This window comes from Urtica dioica, chromosome 2, assembly GCF_054948205.1.
Source record: "Urtica dioica subsp. dioica isolate 48M chromosome 2, U.dioica_male_clone48M_v1_H2, whole genome shotgun sequence".
Taxonomy (NCBI): domain Eukaryota; kingdom Viridiplantae; phylum Streptophyta; class Magnoliopsida; order Rosales; family Urticaceae; genus Urtica; species Urtica dioica.
In genome coordinates, this window is record NC_142757.1 from 10,567,324 (window position 1) to 10,590,801 (window position 23,478).

The 23,478-nt window shown below is 43.4% G+C and overlaps 2 protein-coding genes across 2 annotated transcripts; both read right to left on the minus strand.

Annotated features, from left to right (window-relative positions):
* Positions 1–19,415: 19,415 nt before the first annotated feature.
* On the minus strand, positions 19,416–20,066 carry LOC149404072 (uncharacterized). The gene has a single exon (XM_089607386.1). The coding sequence runs from the start codon at positions 20,064–20,066 to the stop codon at positions 19,416–19,418; it is 651 nt and encodes a 216-aa protein (XP_089463512.1).
* A 177-nt stretch (positions 20,067–20,243) lies between these two features.
* Positions 20,244–21,140, minus strand: LOC149404073 (uncharacterized). The gene has a single exon (XM_089607387.1). The coding sequence runs from the start codon at positions 21,138–21,140 to the stop codon at positions 20,244–20,246; it is 897 nt and encodes a 298-aa protein (XP_089463513.1).
* Between the last annotated feature and the right edge of the window lie 2,338 nt (positions 21,141–23,478).

Sequence of the window (23,478 nt, forward strand, 5' to 3'; positions counted from 1 at the left end):
TCTCACTTCGGCTCGAGCGTGTCGGGCTTGGTATCCCAAGCCGTCCCTTAGCAGTTGGTGGTGTTAATCTCGTCCAGGCACCTGAAAAGCAAACAGAAAGAGGTGTGAACTACAAAGGGGAAACAGAGGGGGTGCCTCTGTTTACCTCTCCGACGCTCAACATTAGTAGGATTGAGGTGGATATAGAGGGTTTAGGTGTTTCGAGGCCGAGACTTGAGAGAAACGAGCGAGGTACGAGTTCGACAGCGTTTCAGTACTCAAGAATGGATTACCTGGGTCAAGGGAGGGACCCTTGTATTTATAGGCAGCCAAGAGGTGGTTTGAAGACCCCTTGGCCGAGTGAGCATGCTTGAGTCGGCCATTTGACCCCTTCAATGGTTGGGTCGGCCAATGGCCGAGTGAACATGGTGGTAAGGTTCACTCGGCCATTGGCCGAGTGAAAGGCTTGGGCCGGCTGAGGTTCACTCGGCCATTGGCCGAGTGAAGTGCCTGGGCGGCTGGAAGGTTCACTCGGCCAATGGCCGAGTGAACTGCCTTGGTGGCTGGAGGGTTCACTCGGCCATTGGCCGAGTGAACTGCTGGAAGGTTCACTCGGCCAATGGCCGAGTGAACTGCCTTGGTGGCTGGAGGGTTCACTCTCGGCCATGGGCCGAGTGAACTGCCCAATGGCCGAGTGAGTCATTGACTCGGCCAATGGCCGGGCAAGGCATTTGACTTGGCCATTGGTTTGGGCCGGCCCCTGGTTGGGTCAGGGTTTCGCCGCTCAAGACCTCGCACCAGCCACGCGGGTCGAAGAGATGCCTTTGTCCTCGTCGGCCCTAGACGAGCCGACAACAATAGACTGTAAATAAATTTAAAAGTTCATATAATGCATACAACCATGTAACTCGAGTGAAAAATACAAAAAAAAAAAATGTAACTCAAGTGAAATAGCTCAACTCTCTTGATTCCTTTAATTTCTTTTCCACTATAAGAACTAAAACAATTTGCAAACAGATTCGTGTTTAAATTCTTATAAAAAAAAATTCGTCTTTAAATTAAATCGACCTATATTCCCACATAATTCATGAAGACGTTCATGCGGAGTGCCTTTGGACCGGTGCGACCAGAGTTGGTGGTTGAGTGAATCTGGGCCGGAGACTAAGAGAGTGCAGTGAACACTCGGCGTCGGGACCGTTTTGGATTCTTAGCCCCACGAATAGCCGTTTCTGAGCGCCAAAACAATGTTGCTAGCCGTTTCTGAGCGCCAAAACAATGTCGCTGTCCAAGTTAACATCAATGGTTTTACCGATAGAAAAATTTCGTACTACATTTACAGAGAATATGCACAACAGTTCAAAGTTCAAAAACAATGTCGCTGTCCAAGTTAAAATCAATGGTTTTTTTCGGAACTGCAGACATTTAATAAGAAGACAATATTTTGTCATAGAATCATTCACTCGCTAACAAGAAAACTCAAATCCATCTAATTATATACTTTAGCAAGAAATGAGGATACAACAAAAGTCATGAAAGATTGTATATAGAAAAGACACTTTATGCGAAAACTAAAGTCGTATAATCACACCATTAATTCGGATAAGCAATAAAGACTACCAACATAAAATGTAGGAAGGAAATAAAAAAAAAATTAATGAAGAAAGGAATGATCCATCGTAGATATTTCAGAGAAAGAGAAGGCTAACTTAAAAAAAGATATAAATTATGACCAAATACAAATTTACTCAATCCATTGTTTTGAACACTATTGCATAAAAATTTACATTGACATTGATAAAATAAATTGTAAAAGTTGTTCAAGTCAAAACTTTAAGAAGTTGTTCAAGCAAGTTCAGAATTCGGGATATTTAAGTCTATTTCCTCCGGCGCGAAAAGAAACTACATATTATATTTAGTTCCTATTTTTATGGACAAATAACATTAGATCTTTTGGTGAATCCGATTTACTCGATTTTGTGAGAGATTAGGAATCGCATCATATAAAACCCACCTAGGTTTGGTTCGATGAATTCAATTTTCTATTTGGTTAATTCAGGCAACCATATCTTTGTGCTCGTCCCTCTATTATGGAGATCGTAATCGACAATGAGCTCAAAAAACTTGCATCTTATGTATCATCGTAATGAGTGTGTAAGAGCGTGTTTCTGCATTGACGTGCTTGTCAATCTACGAGAGAGTATTGGGTGAATTAGAGAGAGGGAATCTAATCTTTGGGGAGCTCGGATTTACATCAACAAGAGAAGTCAAAGAATAAGGTATTTGTGAGGGAGTCATCAAACTTAATATTCTTGTTCCTTTACGATTGATATAGTGAATTATTTTCCACCCGCACGTATCAGTGCCCTGAGTTGGTCCTTTATCACCGAACAAGGGTTACCTATTCCGTGTGTCCTTTATTGCTTTCAGTTTATTGTTTGATTGATTGTTTATTTAACTAGTCCTATTAAAATTAATCAGTTGTTCAACAAGTAGTTCTAACAACATAGTTGAACTGTCACAACCCTCGAGCGCCCGTCGGCCCACGAGCCGCGACGTCAGTCAAGTCGCATATCATATAATCACCAAATCATATCAAGCAGATAATAAATCAATAAACATAACAACCATAAATACTTATATTAAACATAATTTAAGTATCACAATATATTAATTAAAAGTATTTATATGAAAATCCCAGGAAATTTTTGTTGAGCCGATTTCTCGTTCCAACAATCTATACCAGATTATTTCGAGTTATCTCGTATATTTATTTATATGAATTGAGGGTCTCAGAATCCGATTATGAAGACTGAACCGGAATCCGAAAGAAATTGATAGATAATACGAATACAAATATAGATGGGGCGAAAGGAAGTTCCTTTTTATTAATAATTGAACAAAAAACCTTATAAGTATAGAAAATTGAAATGGAAATGAGCAGAAAATAAACTTCAGAAAATAATATCGCAATCTCTCTCTCTCTCTAATCCTGTCCCCTCAAAATGAAGATGGGGTGAGTTTTTATAACTAGCTCGCCGACTTTCCTTCGTCTTCAGATCGATGCACGTGTCCGTGCAGAGATGGTATTCGATCCTTTATTCTTGCGTACATCCCCACTCCTTAGGCGATTTGACCGTTTCTTTGATGACTCGAACTCCAAATTTCTTGGCGGGATCATCTAGGACGTTTGTGGGCCCGGGTCGAGTTTAGATTTCTTCGGAATAACGTCTTGGGCCAGTCTCGCATGTACCTAGGCTTATTAGGCCGAACTGGGCTTTTGGCCGAGCTCATTGTGGGCCTGGTTGATCTGATTCGCTTGATGGAAGGGAGTGATATTTACTCCCACAATCAGTCCCCCAGTATCTTCTATATTACGAGATAATATAGAATATACTTTGTCGAACCGAGATTTATTCTGAATCTGGTTAAAATCCGTTGAAATATTCGGGTATTTCTACCTTTGGTTGCTTTTGAGCAGGCGCCAAGGACGCGTGTCGTCACATCCAAGCCTCGATATTTTAAAAGATTTTCCGCGATTTCCTCGAGATTCTGAAGTAGATTTGACGCTTAAATAAAGCTGCGACCTTTTGATTTCTTTCATTAATATCGATTCACTCAAATTCCAGAGGTTAGTACCGTAACTCTCTCTTTCTTTTTCCTCTTCATTTTCTTCTGCGTTTCTTGAAAATTTTTCTTTTGCTTTCGCCATTTCTGGCTGTGAGAACTCTTGAGATTATTTTCCCTTTTGTTATTTTAGCGGGTACCAGGTTCAGTCGATTTTTACCTTAGGCTCTTGTTCTTTATCCAACAAAAGAAAACAACCTTCAAAGTTAAATGTCGAACCCCGACAAGAAGAGCGATGATCCCAACAGTGAGTTATCGTCGCCGTCGTCGTTGACGGAGCGCGATCTCGCCGATATGGGGGAGCGATACAACTTTCCCAATGGACTCAGGGTGAAGGTGGGAGGTCAGTCCGCCGATCGAATTATTCCTGGATACGTTTATGCGTACTAGTTATTTTTCGAAGAGTGCGGGCTGCGCTTTCCTATCCCCGACTGCTCATCGAGTTATGCGACCGTCTGGGACTTCAGTTCGCCCAGATGTGTTCGAACTTTGTTCGCCAAGTGATGGCACTGTTGTTACTGTCGAAAGAGGCTGGGGTCTCTCTAGATGTTAACGACCTCGGCTGTCTATTGGTCGTGAAGCGCAACCCAAAGCACCATCCGGTGTGCTTCTATTTGGCGAACCGACGTCGTCAAGGCATAGTTACCGACCTTCCCGGGAAGGACAAGAACTGGGGTTCGAAATATTTTTATTTCAAAGTCAGCGAAAGGACAGTTGAGGTGGAGAAGGATTGCCTGTCCGTCCCGTGGAAGACTGACTTCAGTAATTAGGGGGAGATTTGGCGATCTGCGAACTGTTTAACACGTATATAGAGCGACCTAACGTTTTCCTATTTTCGTTTTGCAGAGAAGATCACCGTGTTCCCGTCCGAAACGTTTGATCTCAAAGTCCAGAAGCTGCGTGCTTGCGATGTTTCTTGGAAGTCCTTTTCTGAAGCTCGGTTAAACGTTTGATCTCAAAGTCCAGAAGCTGCGTGCTTGCGATGTTTCTTGGAAGTACTTTTCTGAAGCTCGGTTCGTAGCAGCCAATCTTTGGCCCGCTGTTCCTTCAGGTCGGTCTTTATTTCCGAATTCGTTGTTGGAATCGATCTAGGGTTTGAGAAAATAATTAACGCTTCGGTAAGCGGCGGAATTTTAAAAATTTTCTTTTACAAGTAAAACAGTTTTTACTAACCTAGACAAGTGCAAGTACATGTAATTAAAAACCAATATGAGCTAGAAGTTTACTAACCTTTCTTGAAGCTTGAACTTTGAAGAAGCTTTTGGAAAGTTTGCAACGCTCGTCTCCCCTCGCAGCACGTCTCTCTTTCTTTCCTCGGCACCTCGAGCAACCACGAAAGTTTCTATCACTAAATCACTCGAAAAGAAGGAATCAGTGAGTGGGCACTTTTAAACACTACGACTTAAGAACGAGTCTCGAAGTCGCAGAGCTAAACACTAGGTCGAGTGAGGACCTAGGTGCCAAGACAAGAAAAAATCGGAAATAAACTAGAGTGAGAGAGAGATGATTTTCGGCCAAGTTCTAGAGAGAGAGTCTCTCAATCTCTTAAACTTAGGATGAATGAAATGTGAGGAATGAGGCTCCTATTTATAGGAGGAGGATTACCTTCAAAAGGTAGTTTCCTCTTTTCCTATTGACTTGCACGTCCAACATGCCTCATGAAGGCTTAGGATTTGTTTCCTCATTTGATTTCCTCTTAGTTGGCCGAAAATGCACTTTCCTTCTTAAGGAAATTTGTTTCCCCTTTTTCTTTTGGCAACTATCTTCATACATCAATGCACAAAATAAACTCTCTTTCCCACTATGGCATGAACGAAATTCAGCCTTATTTTCCTTGGGTTGGACGAAATTTGAGCTTCTAGAAGGAGCTTCTAGATGTTTCTTCATTTGTTCATGACAACATAAGAAAAGCCCATTAAGAATTTTCAAGTAAAATTCTATGAAATGAAATTAATCCTCAAGGCCCAATTACACTAATATGGCTGAGTAATATTTATTTTATTTGTCATCATATGAGAATGTCAAAAAAATTTATTGACATTCTTTTCGTCCTATGTCCAAAAAGACAAAAATACCCTTTTGACAATTTTCGTAAAACTGTCTCGTTCTTGTTTTGACTTAGCTTCCAGTTTAACTATTCCTATCGATGTGATTCGTGACAGTGACCTCATGGACCCAAATGAACAAAGCTTGAGCTAAACACTTGGACTCAAAAGTTCACAAACCTTTTCCAAGTTTAGCTTAATGCCAACTGACTCCACTAAAGAGCTGACACTGAAAATCTCTCGGTTCAAATGAATTTGTTTTCTACTCAAGAATTCGACCTAATTATGATGAGCGGATCCACTGAATATTATCTATGTTTACCCTTCATGAATGTCATCAGCTAGTCATGATTTACTAAATTACCATTTTACCCTTCTAGCTGTTATTTCCTCAACTCCTTTGTCGCTTGTGAATAAGTTAGAAACAATGTATTGACGAGGAGCTAACAAGTCACATTGTTTCATCCAAAAGAGTCAGGACTCAATTTGGACACTGGCCAGTTCATTTATTCACACTCCAAGGAACAAAGCATGAGGTGACATACATTGTATTTCAGCAATCTTGTACATGAATTCCATATCTATGAGAACTTCACAAAGTTACTCATGACAGACTCACAACTTAGTACTTCACCAATAGGCCTTGTTCGGAATCACATAGTGAGTCCGAACTTTGACTTTCTCAAATGAGAATACTAAGGTGTGAAATGGCATGTCTCATTTCAGGATTAAGGTAAGCATGATGCAATTCATACATAGTGACTTCGAGACATAAGAGGTTAAATGGTTTGTTCTTATATTGTCTCTAGAAGTGCACTGGTCAATTCAGTACCTTCGGAAGATACCTAGAAGAACTATAGAGTCCCCAACTCTCAATGCCTCATAACCAGACATCATAGATTCTTCTAACAATCATACTGAGGTCAATAGTCCTTTGACCCTAAGATTGCGAATATATCGTTTTAAGCAAACTATGAAGAGTTTGTTCATGCAAATCTACATTTGTCTCTTCGTAAGTTGTTAAGTTTGTTTATGGACTAAAAGACTAAGGTTTTATCATAAAGCTTCAAACAAAGAAAGAATGAATGAACGTTTCAACTTTATTAATGAATAGATAGGCAATTACAAGCAAGAGTCTTCATGAGACTTTATTACATCAAATGTACATAAATAGACACTACTACTCTTCTTGTGGGCACCATTGACAACAAACTCCCACTTGACTCAAAGAAGATGTGAGTAGTCCTACATGCCTAATCCCTCTCGAAGTTGGTCGAAGACCATGTTCGCTAGGGCCTTGGTGAATAGATCTGCCAGAGATTTACTTCACCTCCACGTCTCCGCGTTGCGCGATCTCTCGAATCAAATGGTATTTCCTCTCAATATGCTTAGAGCGCTTATGGCTTCTAGGTTCCTTTGAGTTAGCGACAGCCCCACTATTATCACAATAAAGGGTCATGGGCTCGTCGACATTTGGAACAACTTCCAAATACTTAAGGAATTTTTTAAGCCATACAGCCTCTTTGGATGCTTCACAAGCAGCCACATATTCTGCTTCCATTGTGGAGTCAGCAATGCAAGATTGCTTAATACTTCTCCACACAACAGCTCCACCATTAAGGATGAACACAGATCTCGAAGTGGATTTCCTGGAATCCTTATCCGCTTGAAAATCGGAGTCGGTATATCCCGTCATAGTCAGGTCAGTACCTGAGTATGTAAGCATCAAGTTCCTAGTTCTTCGAAGATACTTAAGAACATGCTTAACAGCAATCCAGTGCTCGGGTCCAGGGTTGGATTGGAAACGACTAACTACTCCAACGGCGAAACAGATGTCAGGTCTAGTGCAAAGCATAGCATACATAAGGCTTCCTACGGCAGAGGCGTAAGGAATTTTCCTCATGTCTTCAATCTCTTGTGCAGTCTTGGGAGACTGGTCCTTAGAGAGTGAAACTCCATGCCTAAAGGGTGTTTGACCCCTCTTGCAGTCTTGCATCGAGAAGCGATCCATCACCTTATCAATATAAGATGCTTGAGAGAGCGACAGGGTCCGGTTTTTCCTATCTCGAAAGATTTGGATTCCCAGAATGTACGCAGCTTCTCCTAGATCCTTCATATCGAATTGCTTTGCTAGCCAGACCTTAACCTCAGATAACTTACCCACGTCATTACCAATGAGTAGTATATCATCGACATATAGTACCAGAAACACAACTTTGCCTTCGTGTATTAACTTGTAAACACAAGGCTCATCTATTGACTGTTCAAAGCCGAAGCTCTTTACAGTTTCATCGAATCTAATATTCCATGACCTAGATGCTTGCTTTAGTCCATAAATGGATTTAAGCAACTCACAAACCTTGGTCTCTTGACCTTTATCCACGAAACCGTCTGGTTGAGCCATGTAAATGCGCTCTTCAAGATTGCCATTCAGAAAGGCTGTCTTGACATCCATTTGCCAGATCTCATAGTCGAGAGCTGCAGCTATGGATAGGAGTATGCGGATGGATTTAAGCATCGCGACTGGCGAGAAGGTTTCTTCATAGTCAATCCCTTCTTGTTGGGTATAACCCTTTGCCACAAGTCGTGCTTTGAACGTCTCGACGTTCCCATCAGGACCCCTTTTCTTCTTGTATATCCACTTACACCCTACGGGTTTAATCCCTTCAGGAAGGTCTACAAGTTTCCAGACTTTGTTGATATACATCGAGTGCATTTCAACTTTCATGGCGTCAAGCCAAAGGTTTGATTCAGAACAAGCCATCGCTTGGCTATAGGAAACAGGGTCATCCATGTCGGAGACGTCTACGAGAGAGTCTCCATAAGACATGTACCTGTCAGGCTGTTGAACAGCCCTCCCACTACGTCGAAGTACTACTTGACGAGATTCTGATGAGTTAGGTTGTGTTTCAGTTGGGGTAAGAACAGTTCTTACAGATGAGGTAGAAGCTTCCTCACCCAACTTTTCTTCAAGCACAATTTTGCTTCTAGGTTTCGCATCCTTCATAAAGTCCTCCTCAAGGAAACGAGCATTCCTGCTAACGAAAGTCTTATCGTCCTCGGGACTATAGAAAGTAAAACCTTTGGTTTCCTTCGGATATCCTACAAACAGGCACAATTCTGACCTACTAGCCAACTTGCTAGTCTTTTGCCTCAGCACGTGTGCAGGCCAACCCCAAATTCGGATGCGGCCAAGATTAACTTTACGGCCAGTCCATCGTTCATAAGGAGTACCAGGAACCGTTTTAGACGGAACTTGGTTCAGAATGTAAGCGGCTCTTTCGAGGGCATATCCCCAAAAGGAAAGAGGGAGTGATGAGTAACTCATCATTGATCTAACCATCTCCATTAGAGTTCGGTTCCTTCTCTCTGACACTCCGTTTTGTTGAGGTGTGCCAGGTGCGGTAAGCTGAGAAGCGATACCTTCTTCTTTAAGAAAGTCATCGAACTCTCCAGACATATACTCACCACCTTGATCGGATCGAAGGGTTTTGATCACTTTGCCAGTTTGCTTTTCCACTAAAGCCCTAAAGACCTTAAATACGTTAAAGGTCTCGGATTTGTGTTTGAGCAAATAGACAAACCCATATCTTGAGTAATCACCAGTAAAGGTAACGAAGTATTCGTATCCTCCACGTGCCTGTTGGTTGAGCGGACCACATACATCAGAATGTATTAGTTCCAGCAACTCAGTGGCTCTTCGACCCTTATCGGAGAAAGGTCGCTTAGTCATTTTTCCTTCTATGCAGGATTCACAAGTAGGTAGTGAACCTATTGCAGAGGCTTGGAGTGGACCGTTCCTCACAAGTCTCTTAATCCTATCTAGACTGATATGACCAAGTCTCAAGTGCCAGAGGTATGTTGATTTTGTTAGATCGGAGGATTCAGAAAGTTTGATCCTCTTTGGCTCCCTAATTAGATCGTTATCTATTTCGGTGTCTAAAAGAGAAGGTTGAGTGGGATAGATGTAAAAAAGACCATTCTTCATACATGCATCAGTGATGAAAGAATTATCAGGAAACGAAATACGAATTCCATTCTTAATGAACTTCAAACAATAATCTTGCTCACGAAGACGAGCAACGGATATTAAGTTCTTCCCAAAGGTAGGAACAAAATAAACATTATTCAAGTTTAAAGTGCGGTCTTCAAAAGACAGCGTCACGGATCCCACAGCCTTTGCAGACACCAGGCTCCCATCACCCCATTTGAAACAGAACTCGCCTTCCTCTAAGCTTTTGGTTTTCTTGAAACCATTCAAGGAACAACAAATATGGTTAGTAGCAGCGGAGTCAAGAATCCACATTGATACATTATCAGCTACTAAGCATGCTTCGGTAACTAGTACAATACTATGTTCCTTTGCTTTGAGATAGGCGGGACAGTTCTTTTTATCGGCCTTGTAAAGTCTCTTCTTAGTTCCAGAGGCGGAGGCTTTTTGCTCAGTAGCATGTGCCTCTCCTTGATTCCTCTTTCTCTTAGTGAGACCTACAGCAGTGTGAAGTTCCTCCATAAGCTTGGTAACAGTGTACTCTAGCTTGTTAATGGAGTAGTTCATCTTGGAGGTATCAAGAGATGCGGAGAGAGTTTCTAAGATCACATCTATGACATTCTTCCCATCAATCTCAGATCCTAGGATTTCCATTTTATTTAGATAACTAATGATCAATATCATAAAGTCTCTAACAGGAGTCCTATCCTTCATTCGACAGTTCATAAATTGTCGGACTGCTTTTTGCCTTGCTTGACGCATTTGCCCTCCAAACATCTCAAGGAGATTGTAGAGCATGTCAGCGGCAGTCTCGAAGTCACGATGTTGCTCTTTCAGCATATTGTTCATAGATGCCAAGATATAGCACCTCACAATCTCATCGGATCGAAGCCAGGCCGCTAAGGCGTCATTGTCCTCTTGAGTTGAATCATCATTCTTCAGAGGAGGACACGGGGTGGTGAGTACCCATTTGTGCTTGTTAACGGTAGGTATTATGTCGAGGTTACGTTTCGAATCTACGTAGTTTTCGTTTTCGAGTTTGATCGAGGAAAGAAAGATAGAGAGATGGTTGAGAGACATATTGCTTATAAAAGTTGAAACAAGTTTATGATTAGTCTTTGGTTTAGGATTTAAGTTTTATTAAGACTTTTGTAAAATCCAAAGGTGTTATAAACCAAACGATAATTTACTCCCTCAAGAGAAGGCCGCAAAAAATCTCCATTTATAAGTAAATGACACATCATTAATGCTAAGCCAAGATGTCAATACATCTATTTTGACTAGCCACCTTTTAAATTGGTTTGATCACTCACATCCTTTCGCAGAGCCTCAAGGGAGGATACTAGGGATTGAGCCTAAGTGTGCAACCAACCACTTAGTCCAAAAGATCAGCTTTGAAAAACAATCCTCCAAGGGGAGGCCTTGCCATCATTGCATCACTCTCGGACGTAGCTCATTGAGCAATGATCGAAGCAATAACGCCTTGGAGTACTCACATTTAAGTGAGGGTCGCAAGAGCGGCTCTTAGTCCCACGTTGTTGCATCTTTCATTAGTGTTGGGGATCGTGGGTTACAAACAACGAATATAACCCTCCCACTTAGTTTTTGGAGTTGGTTCATCGACTCTTATAAGTTCGGAAACAAATTTCCTAGTTAGAGAGCGACAGAGCGGACAACTAGAAGAGAATCCTAGATCGACATGTTCAGAGCAGTATTAGTGCATAAAGGCACAAGGTACATACTCGATCTTTTCCTATTTTCTATTTCGGGAAAGTGCGTGAGGGAAGTGTGAACTTCAACTCACTCGAACACTTGAAAGTTTGAGATTACACATCCTTTTATTTTTCGGCTTGTCTACAAGGAGACCTCCCACTCAAATTTTCAAGAGCATATAGATTTTGAACATATGTGATATAGATATAGTTTTGAAAACATTTTGAAAATTTATTTGATTTGGATGACAAAATATTTTCAAGTTTGAAAGTGAAAACGGTTTTTCAAAATTCAAACTAGTTTTGTAAAAATTCAATTTCAATTAAACTTTCAAAAATCAAAACATTTTAATCTTACACATCATGTTTATAATCATATGAAAAACATTTTTGCTCAAGAAAATTTTCTCATTAGAGTTCTATAACTCATGGTAGTGGGGTTTGAAAATCCGGATTTCTAAAAAACTGGAGTTTCAGACAGCCGCGTACCTCGGAGTAAAATCGCCATATCTGGCGGCTCCGATGTCCTTTTCAGCCGAAACTGGTAGCATTGGACAGAGGACAGACAGAGCTTTAATTTGATTCAAGAATCATTAAATTTCGATTTCGGAGCAGAGAGTTATGCCACTTTTAATGCGGGTTTACTCCAGCTCGAAGAAAAAGAAATAAATTAAAACTTGGGTCCTTTTTAGGTGCGAAAAGAATCAAGTGTAACGGAACGTTTTAAGATGTTGTTTAAAGCTTTTATTTGTGTTTTATTAGCAGGGTAATAACATAGAATAAAAGAAATAACAACATGCATAAAACGGTTCAAGTAAAAATAAGAAACTAGCAAGATATCAAAACTAGTCACAAAATTTTACTCGAAATTTCTCAAACCTTTAAAACACGTTTTTCAATATAAAAAATTAAAAACTTTTAGAACTGATTCTAATGTGTTTTAAAAACATCCCAAACTCATAGAAAATCAACATGCTTTTTAATTTAAAGACAAGAGCATTAAATTAAAAAAAAAATCTAAGATTACAATTCTAACTTGTCACAAAATTAGTAAACTTTCGAAAACGATTTTCAAGCTCATAATTTTAAAAACATGTACATGCTAATCTTTGACCATAGCTCTGATACCATTTGTTGGAATCGATCTAGGGTTTGAGAAAATAATTAACGCTTCGGTAAGCGGCGGAATTTTAAAAATTTTCTTTTACAAGTAAAACAGTTTTTACTAACCTAGACAAGTGCAAGTACATGTAATTAAAAACCAATATGAGCTAGAAGTTTACTAACCTTTCTTGAAGCTTGAACTTTGAAGAAGCTTTTGGAAAGTATTTTCGATTTTTTTTCTTGTCTTGGCACCTAGGTCCTCACTCGACCTAGTGTTTAGCTCTGCGACTTTGAGACTCGTTCTTAAGTCGTAGTGTTTAAAAGTGCCCACTCACTGATTCCTTCTTTTCGAGTGATTTAGTGATAGTGACCTCATGGACCCAAATGAACAAAGCTTTAGCTAAACACTTGGACTCAAAAGTTCACAAACCTTTTCCAAGTTTAGCTTAATACCAACTGACTCCACTAAAGAGCTGACACTGAAAATCTCTCGGTTCAAATGAATTTATTTTCTACTCAAGAATTCACCTAATTGTGATGAGCGGATCCACTGAATATTATCTATGTTTACCCTTCATGAATGTCATCAGCTAGTCATGATTTACTAAATTACCATTTTACCCTTCTAGCTGTTATTTCCTCAACTCCTTTGTCGCTTGTGAATAAGTTAGAAACAATGTATTGACGAGGAGCTAACAAGTCACATTGTTTCATCCAAAAGAGTCAGGACTCAATTTGGACACTGGCCAGTTCATTTATTCACACTCCAAGGAACAAAGCATGAGGTGACATACATTGTATTTCAGCAATCTTGTACATGAATTCCATATCTATGAGAACTTCACAAAGTTACTCATGACAGACTCACAACTTAGTACTTCACCAATAGGCCTTGTTCGGAATCACATAGTGAGTCCGAACTTTGACTTTCTCAAATGAGAATACTAAGGTGTGAAATGGCATGTCTCATTTCAGGATTAAGGTAAGCATGATGCAATTCATACATAGTGACTTCGAGACATAAGAGGTTAAATGGTTTGTTCTTATATTGTCTCTAGAAGTGCACTGGTCAATTCAGTACCTTCGGAAGATACCTAGAAGAACTATAGAGTCCCCAACTCTCAATGCCTCATAACCAGACATCATAGATTCTTCTAACAATCATACTGAGGTCAATAGTCCTTTGACCCTAAGATTGCGAATATATCGTTTTAAGCAAACTACGAAGAGTTTGTTCATGCAAATCTACATTTGTCTCTTCGTAAGTTGTTAAGTTTGTTTATGGACTAAAAGACTAAGGTTTTATCATAAAGCTTCAAACAAAGAAAGAATGAATGAACGTTTCAACTTTATTAATGAATAGATAGGCAATTACAAGCAAGAGTCTTCATGAGACTTTATTACATCAAATGTACATAAATAGACACTACTACTCTTCTTGTGGGCACCATTGACAACATTCGTCTTGTTTCGCAATTTTAGCATTCATTTATTTTTACGTATTTCCTTAGATGACACTTTAGACGACCTCTCTTCCTCGCCCGAGATGAACAACGAGGATGTTGACTAGCGGGGTAAGAAGAAGGCCCTCAGAGCGGCCAGCGAGACCGGAACCTCTTCCAGACTGACTGAGAAGGCCATCCCGCCTTCTTCGGTGGCGCCGATCTCCCAGCTTCCATGAGCTTTCGGTCCCGGTGCCTCCGGCCACGTTGCTCATCGAGCTTGACGGCGAGCCTGAGGCCGCCGAGACTGCCTAGGACGCCAAAGCCGCCAAGGCCCCTTCTGCTGGGGCCACCAAAGCTACGTCCGCCGGGGTTGCGAAGGCTTCGGCGGCCGCGGCCAAGTCCTTATCGGCTCCGTCCTCTCAAGCTAAGAGGAAGGAGGTAGAAGGCGTCCAGCAGAACGACCTGAAGAGGGGATGAGCTGAGGACTGCGGAAAGGCCGTGAAGGGCTCTGGTCAGCCGCAGGGGTCTTCACCAGGCTCTTGCAAGCTGGCGTTCAATTATAACCTCGACAAGCGGATTTGCGACGATCCGGCGGCTGCGGCGTGTCTTATGCGTCAATTCAACTATCCCGAGTACCGGCTCCCGAAGGTCTCGAGGATGCATGGGGCGAACTATTATCGCTCAGTCAGCGCGGCGGGTTCTCGGGTAAGTTTTTTTTTTTTTTATTTCCGCGTAGTTCATGTTATTCCTGAGGCTAACTTTTAATTCTCGCAGTTCATGGCCGAGCTGAACAAGGGCGTCCTTTGTTACGAGGTGATGTACGACCACCTAAACCAAGAGATGTGAGCTAAATTGAAGGCCTCCGAGGACGAGCTCGCGAAGTTTCGGGGTTCCCTTGGTCAAATGGACCATCTCATCGCCGAGGCGGATACGTACGCTCGTCCCGTGAAGGACAATGAAGATCGCCTTCAAGACTCCGAGAGGACGCGGATCGATTTGAAGAAGGAGCTCGACTTGGCTGAGGCCTCGCATCGTAACCTTGGGTCCGAGCTGGACCGGGTGAAGGCCGAGCTGGCGAAGGAGAAGGCGGGGTATCGTTCCTTTTACCGAGCTTACCGCTCAGCTAAGGACGATGGCATTCGCTCGGGCAGGAAGGTTGCTGGGACGAAGTATAAAGGGGCACTGGTGGCCTACCGTGAGTTCGTCGCGGTTGGGAAGAGGAGGACGACCATCTTGCGGAATCTCGACCAAGCCAAAGCGGCGTCGTCGATCTTCCAGGAGGTCGTCAACAAGGAGATCGTTGACGCTCCTACTGAGCTCCGGGAGGCCAAGGACGAGCTGGCGAAGCTTCAAGCTGAGCTCGACAGCGTGCCCCTACCTTCTCTTGCTGGGGCCGAAGACCTTGAGTTCACTCCTTACGATGATTGCTCGCCCTCGATGCGCCTGTGCCCGAGACTTCCGAGGTTGCGAATCAGTTTGGCTCGATGCTTGACAGCTCAGAAGCCGTGGTTGCGTCGATCGATGAGGCCGGGGAGAACTCGAATGAGGCCGAGCTCGCTAAGGACAAATCGGCCTAGACTCACCTCGCCTCGCCCATCTTCTTTCCTTAAGTTTTAATCATGAAATAAATTTTTCGCCTTTGGGCCCCTGCGTGGACATATTTATTTTGGGCCCGAGGTTTGGGCAAGTTTGTCGAACTCTATCTGTAATCTCTTTTTTATTTTATTCGAACATATTCCGTGATTTTACCTCTTTATGTTATGGATGTTTATTCCGCGTTTGTCAATTGCTTTTTTTCGCATCTCGGTAGACAGTAGATTTGTGTGCTGGAGCGAACGGGCTTATTTACTACTGCGTTTATTTGTTAACTTATTAGCATGATATGTGTCGGCCATCGTCAGTTGAACCCCTAATTGTATCGTGATTATGCCTTATACACGATGTGTTTTTTTTTTAACCGAAGCTCTAAGTCATTCTTTGTTCTTGAGTCGGTTTATAGCGGTTTATCATACACTTACGCATGAACAAAGACCTTGGGCATGTTCATTTGCGGGTGTAAGTCGAATTCGCCGTGCTTGGCAAATTGATCCGAATCGAACTTGTTCGTTCCAAGTTTATCTTGTTTATGTTAGGTGGGGGCTAAACCTTGTTTCAAGGCTGCCTACGTACCCATGTTTGGGATCAAGCCGTTACATAGTTCGATTGTTGTGACATTACTTTTTAGCAGTAATATTTCTTTAGGTTCATGATATTCCAATATCTGAGTACTGGGATACCGTCGAGCGTTTCAAGCTTGTAGACGCCTGTTCGTGGGATTCCTGAGACTCGGTATGGTCCTTCCCAGTTTGCTCCCAGTTTTCCTACGTTATCTTCGGCCCTGTTCTGGTACACTTTTCTTAACACGAGATCCCCTGTGTTAAATTCTCGGAAGTTGACTCCTTTATTGTAGTATCGGGCGATTGATCGTTGGTATAAATTCATGCGCGTTAAAGCTTGGTTTCTTCTTTCGTCTGTCAAGTCGAGGGAGTCGCATAGCATTTTATTGTTAGTTTCTTCGTGATCGTTCGCGTACATGGTGCGAATTGTTTGAATCTCGTGTTCGATGGGCAATATTGCTTCGACTCCGTAGACCAGGGAATATGGGGTTTCCCCGGTAGGCCTTCGTGGGCTTGAGCGGTAGGCCCATAGTACTCCAGGGAGTTAGTCGGCCCATCGCCCTTTTTTGGCTTGGAGTTTCTTTTTCAGGTTACTAACGATTGTCTTGTTGGTAGCCTCAGCGTGCCCGTTCCCTTGTGGGTATCGGGGTGTCGAGAATCGTAAGGTGATTCCTTCTGCTACGCAGAAGCGTCGGAATTCTTTTGATATGAATTGTGCGCCGTTGTCAGTGATTATCTCCTGCGGCGCTCCGTGTCGACAAATTATATTTTTCCAAATAAATTTTTTTACGTCCACATCCCTTATTGAGACGAATGCTTCGGCTTCAACCGACTTGGAAAAATAGTCTGTTGTTATAAGGAGGAATTTCAACCCTCCAGGTGCTTTGGCTAGGGGGCCGACGATATTCATGGACCATTTTAGAAATGGGTATGGAGCGGATATGGAAGATAGTTCTTCGGCTTGTTGTTTGATATTTGGGGTGTGCTTTTGGCATTGGTCGCATTTCCGTGAATGTTGTTCACAGTCGGCGACCATGGTTGGCCAAAAGTACCCTTGGTTTTTTATTTTAACGGCTAGGGCTCTTCCGGCCGCGTGGTTCCCATATTCTCCTTCGTGTATTACAGAGAGGATGCGTTTGGATTCTTCTTTTCCTATACATCGCAGGTATATTCCGGAGAAACTTCTTTTGAAAAGCACTCCGTCTATTATAGAGAATCTTGCGCTTTGGCTAATCAGCTTTCGGCGTAATTGCTTATCTGTCGGGGTATGGCCTTCGTGGATATATCTGAATATATCCCTTCTCCAGTCCCCCTCTTCTATTATTACCATTATGCTCGTGCTTTTTGGTAGTGATAGAAGATTGTTTTATTGCCTCGACCGGTATGATTCGGCTTATCGTAGGGTTTGATGTTGAAGCTAAAGCGGCGAGAGCGTCAGCTGTGGTGTTTTCCCCTCTAGGGATGCGGGTTAATTCGAATTTTTCGAATTGATTTGTCATTCCTTTCACTAACTGTGCGTATGCCTCCATTCGTTCGTCTCTTGTTTCGAACTCTCCGCTGATTTGATTTGCAACGAGCTGCGAGTCGCAAAAGGCTGAGACGGATTTTGCTCCCACAGCTTTGGCTAGGCGTAATCCTGCGATTAGGGCCTCGTATTCGGCTTCGTTATTTGAGGCGATGAAGTCCATGCGGAAGGATTGTTCGATTACTTCTCCGTGTGGTGACACCAAATGTATTCCAATCCCGGCCCCTTGCTTTGTGGAGGAACCATCGACTTTGAGGGTCCAATTTCCGGTGTTCGCCATGGTTTCGTTTTCATTTGCGGGGAGCTCGATGAGGAAGTCGGCTAAAACTTGTGATTTCGCGCATGTTCTAATGCGGTATTCGATGTCATATTCGCTTAACTCCACGGCCCATTTGGTTAATCTTCCTGATTGATTGGGGCTGTGTAGGAATGATCGTAAAGGTTGAGTGGTCATTACTACTATCGAGTGGGATTGGAAATATGGTCGTAGCTTTCGGGCTGCTGTGACTACGCCCAGAGATAACTTTTCCATTGCCGGATATCTTGTTTCTGCGTCAACGAGTGATCTACTTATGTAAAATACTGGTTTTTGGTCTCCTCGTTCGTCCTTGACGAGGACTCCACTGACCGCGGTGTGTGATACGGCTACGTACAGGTAGAGCGGCTCTCCTACTTTGGGCTTGGCTAGGACCTGAGGCTCGACCAGGTATTGTTTTAGTTGCTTGAATGCTTCTTTGCACTTTTCTGTCCATTCAAACTTCTTATTCTCTTTCAGGAGCTTATAGAAAGGCAAGCATTTATCGGTTGATCGGGAGTTGAATCGGCTAAGGGCTGCCACGCGTCCTGTTAGCCTCTGGATTTCTCTCTTGTTTCTGGGAGAGGGCAGATTTCAGAGTGCTTGTATTTGGTCTGGGTTGGCTTCAATTCCCCTCTGAGTTACCATGTATCCGAGGAATTTTCCAGAAGATACCCCGAAGGTGCACTTGGTAGGGTTTATCTTCATCTGATAGCTGTTCAGGACCTTGAAGCATTCTTCTAAATGTGGGACATGGTCTGTTTCTCGTAGTGATTTTACTAACATGTCGTCGATGTAAACTTCCATCGTTGTTCCTATCTTGTCGGCAAACATTCGGTTCACTAGGCGTTGATACGTGGCTCCGGCGTTTTTGAGCCCGAAGGGGATCACCTTATAGCAATAGATGCCCTTGTCGGTTGTGAAAGCAGTTTTTTCCTGATCGTCGGGATGCATCAGGATTTGATTGTATCCTGAGAATGCATCCATGAATGACAAGATCTTATGACCGGCGGTGGCTTCCACCAGGCGTTCTATATGTGGTAGGGGAAAGTTGTCTTTAGGACAAGCTTTATTAAGATCGGTATAATCGACGCATACGCGCCATTTACCGTTCTTTTTCTTGACGTCGACGGTATTGGCGAGCCAATCGGGGTATTTTACTTCGCGTATTAAACCGGATTTCAAGAGGCGATCTACTTCTTCGTTGACCACTTTAGCCCTCTTTGGACCGAGTTTCCTACGCTTTTGTTTTATGGGTTTGTAACTGGGATCGACGTTGAGTTGGTGCACGGCGATTTCGAGGTCTATGCCTGGCATATCCTCCATTGTCCATGCAAACGTTTTTTTGTTCTTCTTTAGGAATGTTATCAGTTCTCGACGTATGCTTCCTTTCAACTTGGCCCTGATGCCTACACATCTCTCAGGGTCAGTTCTGTCTATCTGAATTTGTGTTATTGACTCCGCATCGGGCCCATCTTTTTCTTCTTGATCTTCTATCGGAGACGGATGGGCGACTCCGTTTCCGATGGCCATTAATTGCTATTGGCTTTCGCTGGTTCCTTCGCTAGGTGGATCCTCTGAAATGTTTTCTTTCGGCTGGTGCTTTTTGATGATTTCTTTATCATTATTCGTATAACAGATTCGGGATGCCTCTTGGCTCCCTCTGATTTCTTGTATCCCGCTAGGAGTTGGAAATCGCACGCATAGGTGGTAGGTTGACGGTACCGCCCTCATCCCATGTATCCAAGGTCTCCCTAGGATAGTGTTGAACGGGGAAGGGCAGTCGAGAACGGTAAATTCGACCATCCGGTTTACGTCTCCAGCCCGCACGGGGAGTTCAATAACACCTAAAGAGGGCGTTACTTCCCCATTGAACCCAGATAACTGGTTAGTTTTGTGCTCGATTTCAGTCTCCTCGATGTTCATTCTATCCAGAGTGGTTTTGAATATAACATCTACAGAGCTTCCTCCGTCAACTAAGATTCTGGCCACTACGCAGTTTCCCACTTCGAGTTCGATGATCAAAGCGTCGTCGTGGGGCCCATATAGCCTTTTGGTATCATCTTCATTAAATGAGATCGTGGTGTCTTCCTTCTGCTGACACCCAGGTGACCTCGGTGTTCCTTTAAGTTGACGTTGGCGTGCTTTTATTGAGTTTATGCTATCCCTACAAATCTTCGAACCTCCCATGATGTAGTCGATCCGGGGTTTTGCTTGGGAGACGTCGTTATCATCCTTCTTTGCTCTTCCCCTTTTTTGGCAGGGATTTCCTCGGGTTCTGTTGTTGTTAAATTCTTTCTTCTGGGGCGGTGGTCCCAGGTCGACATTCTTTAGCTCTCCATTTTTATATTTCTCGATAAGTACCTTTCAGGCTACGACGCAATCCAGAGTGTCGTGCCCGTAGTTTTTGTGGAAGTCGCAGTATTTCTTCTTGTCACGCGGCCATTTCGGGGTGCTTCCTTCGGGAACTCCCTCATCGTTTACGTTAAAGGCGTGTTCTGGGATGTTTGAAGGCTTCCTCCATTCATTGTTTCGGTAAGGCCTCATCCCGGGTGTCCTGGCCATGGCCGGAACAGGTGTCATAGGAGGGATCTTCCTTGGATTATGTTTCTTTGATAGGAGGGCCCTTTCTTCTTCAGCTTTCGCGTAGTTCGAAGCGCGATGAATTGCATCCTCGATGGTGGGTGGTCTGTTTACGGTCATTTCCTCTCGGAATCTGGACTCATGCCACAGTCCATTTTTGAGATCGTTCAGAGCCGACTCTCCCTCCACGGAAGGGATTTTTGACATGACATTTTTGAACCTTGTCATGAAGCTTTTCAAGGTTTCTTCTCTGGCTTGTTGGGTGTTCCATAGATCTGCCATGGTTGCCTCGTCTTCTACTAGCATCGAGTAGTGTTTGATGAATGCGGCCGACAGTTGTTGAAAAGAACTTATAGACCCTTCTTCCAGACATGAGAACCAGTCCAAGGCGCTTCCTGACAGGTTTTCGGCAAATAACTGGCAAAACCCTACTTCTCGCTCGTTATCTCGCAGGCATGCTCGCCCCATCGCGATACGAAAGGTCGTTACGTAGGTTTTTGGGTTGGAAGTACCAAAGTACTTGGGGAGCCTGATTTTCCCGGTGTCCCCAACTCTGACTTGAGTGATGCATGGAGCAAAAGGGGTTCGACCGGTGTCTGCCACCAGCCGGTCGATCTCAGGGGCCGAGCTCGTGGCATAATGCATTCGGGAGTCGACAGCCCGGAACTTCTCCTCCACCATCTGACGGAAGGCATTGAACGCAGGGTGATCGTCCCTCGGGATCTCTTTGGCGAACTATTCTCCCCCAGTTCGGATTTCTCCTCTCTGAGGGTTTCTTTCATCTGGGCGAACTATCGGCTCGAAATAATTCGGTTCCTCAGGAACTCCTCCCTCGTGGGGGAGGTCGATGACTTGGGGAACATATCCAGGAGGAGGGCCTCCTGGAGGCGGGGGCGGTAGGTCGCCTTGAGTCGGTCGAGCTCGCCAAACATTGGCCTCGACCTGTCCATCAAACTGACCAATTCCGGCCGTATTGCTAGGGCCGGCCGTGTCGGGCGACATATGGATCCCCGAGAAGCTTAGTCGCCTCCCGGGCGGGGCGAACCTTCGTCCGTTCGCGGTATGCGGACCGGTCGAACTCAGCAGGATAGCTCGCTCAGAGTCGAGCTGCTCTTGAAATGAAGATTGCGCAGCTGTCAAGCTATCGAGCTGGGATTGGGTCGACCTTTGGAATTCGGCGGTAGTTTCAACGAGTTTCAACAGAAGAGCTCGTGTCTCTGGATCAGCTCCGGAGATCGGGATTTCATGCTCGCTGTTAGAAGACATTCTTTCATATCCGATCTGTGTTCTTCGGCGTTAGGTTTCTGATGCGCAATTCCCACAGACGACGCCAAATTGTTGAGCCGATTTCGCGTTCCAACAATCTATACTAGATTATTTCGAGTTATCTCGTATATTTATTTATATGAATTGAGGGTCTCAGAATCTGATTATGAAGATTGAACCGGAACCCGAAAGAAATTGATAGATAATACGAATACAAATATAGATGGGGCGAAAGGAAGTTCCTTTTTATTAATAATTGAACAAAAAACCTTATAAGTATAGAAAATTCGAATGCAAATGAGCAGAAAATAAACTTCTATAAATAATATCGCAATCTCTCTCTCTCTAATCCTGTCCCCTCAAAATGAAGATGGGGTGAGTTTTATAACTAGCTCGCCAACTTTCCTTCGTCTTCAGATCGATGCACGTGTCCGTGCAGAGATGGTCTTCGATCATTTATTCTTGCATACATCCCCACTCTTTAGGCGATTTGACCGTTTCTTTGATGACTCGAACTCCAAATTTCTTGGCGGGATCATCTAGGACGTTTGTGGGCCCGGGTCGAGTTTAGATTTCTTTGGAATAACGTCTTGGGCCAGTCTCGCATGTACCTAGGCTTATTAGGCCGAACTGGGCTTTGGGCCGAGCTCATTTGAGTGATATTTACTCCCACAATTTTTCGTTATTTTTTCAATTCAAACTTTGAGTCTTATAACGACTTTTATAAATATGCAATCTCCTGGCTTTACGTATATATAGGGTATAGTGTAGGAGGATAGATTACGAAAGCGGTTCAACAAAATATTATTACATGATAGTTTGATCCCGGGTGAGATCCCATTAGCCCATAGGTCAAGAGATACACGTTCGGCCTTCTTCTTCGGATTCTTCATTCACATCGCTGCCTTGCCCTTCTCTACATTACCAAGTGTCATAAAAATATGAGGGGATTGACTCAGTAAGTGAGAGTCTAACTTAGGAAAGAAAAGCAACTAATGCCATGTGATATCATGTGACGTGCAAACAAGAACATAAGAATGCATGATGCAAATCTAACTAGTTCTAGAGCATGACTAATGTGTACACACATCCCCCCTACATCCTTCGGAATGATAAGAGAGCAGCCTTAGACTTCGAGGAACAGTTGCTCGGCAGCCTAAGAGTTTTATCGCTTGTTTGGGATCCAATAGTGGTACCATCTTCCTCGTGACATCGGCGCGTGCTGAGCTTTTCCAGCAATGAGCTCGCGATTAAGGATTGCAGTCCCATTGCGGCACGGGGCACTCCATGGCCTTCGCTTGAGTCTCCAGTCGGCAATGAGCTCATGTTTGTGAAGCAATCCCATTGCAGCACGGGGCACTCAGTGGGCCTCTTCCTGGGTCTCTAACTAACAATGAGCACGCGTCTCGCGAAGCAGTCTCATTAGGGGTTCGGGGCATTCAATGGGCCTCCGGTTGAGTTCTCAATGCCACTCGGACTGATATGGTCCTCGATACAAGACAATGACCTGTAGGTACCACCGACAACAGTTCATTAAGGTTTGGGTACTCTACAACACTCAGAGTACACACCTATGCCACTTACAGGAGAGCTACTTGGGATAAACCCCGAAGGAATGATCTTTTACCTTTCAAGCTCGTGATTGTTCTAAGTTGAAGACTCGGGACGTGACTCCTGGCACTTCTACCCTCGATTCGAATATGAGAGTTGATCAATCTGTTGTCAATTGTGCCCAAAAGAAGAGTTGTAGTCT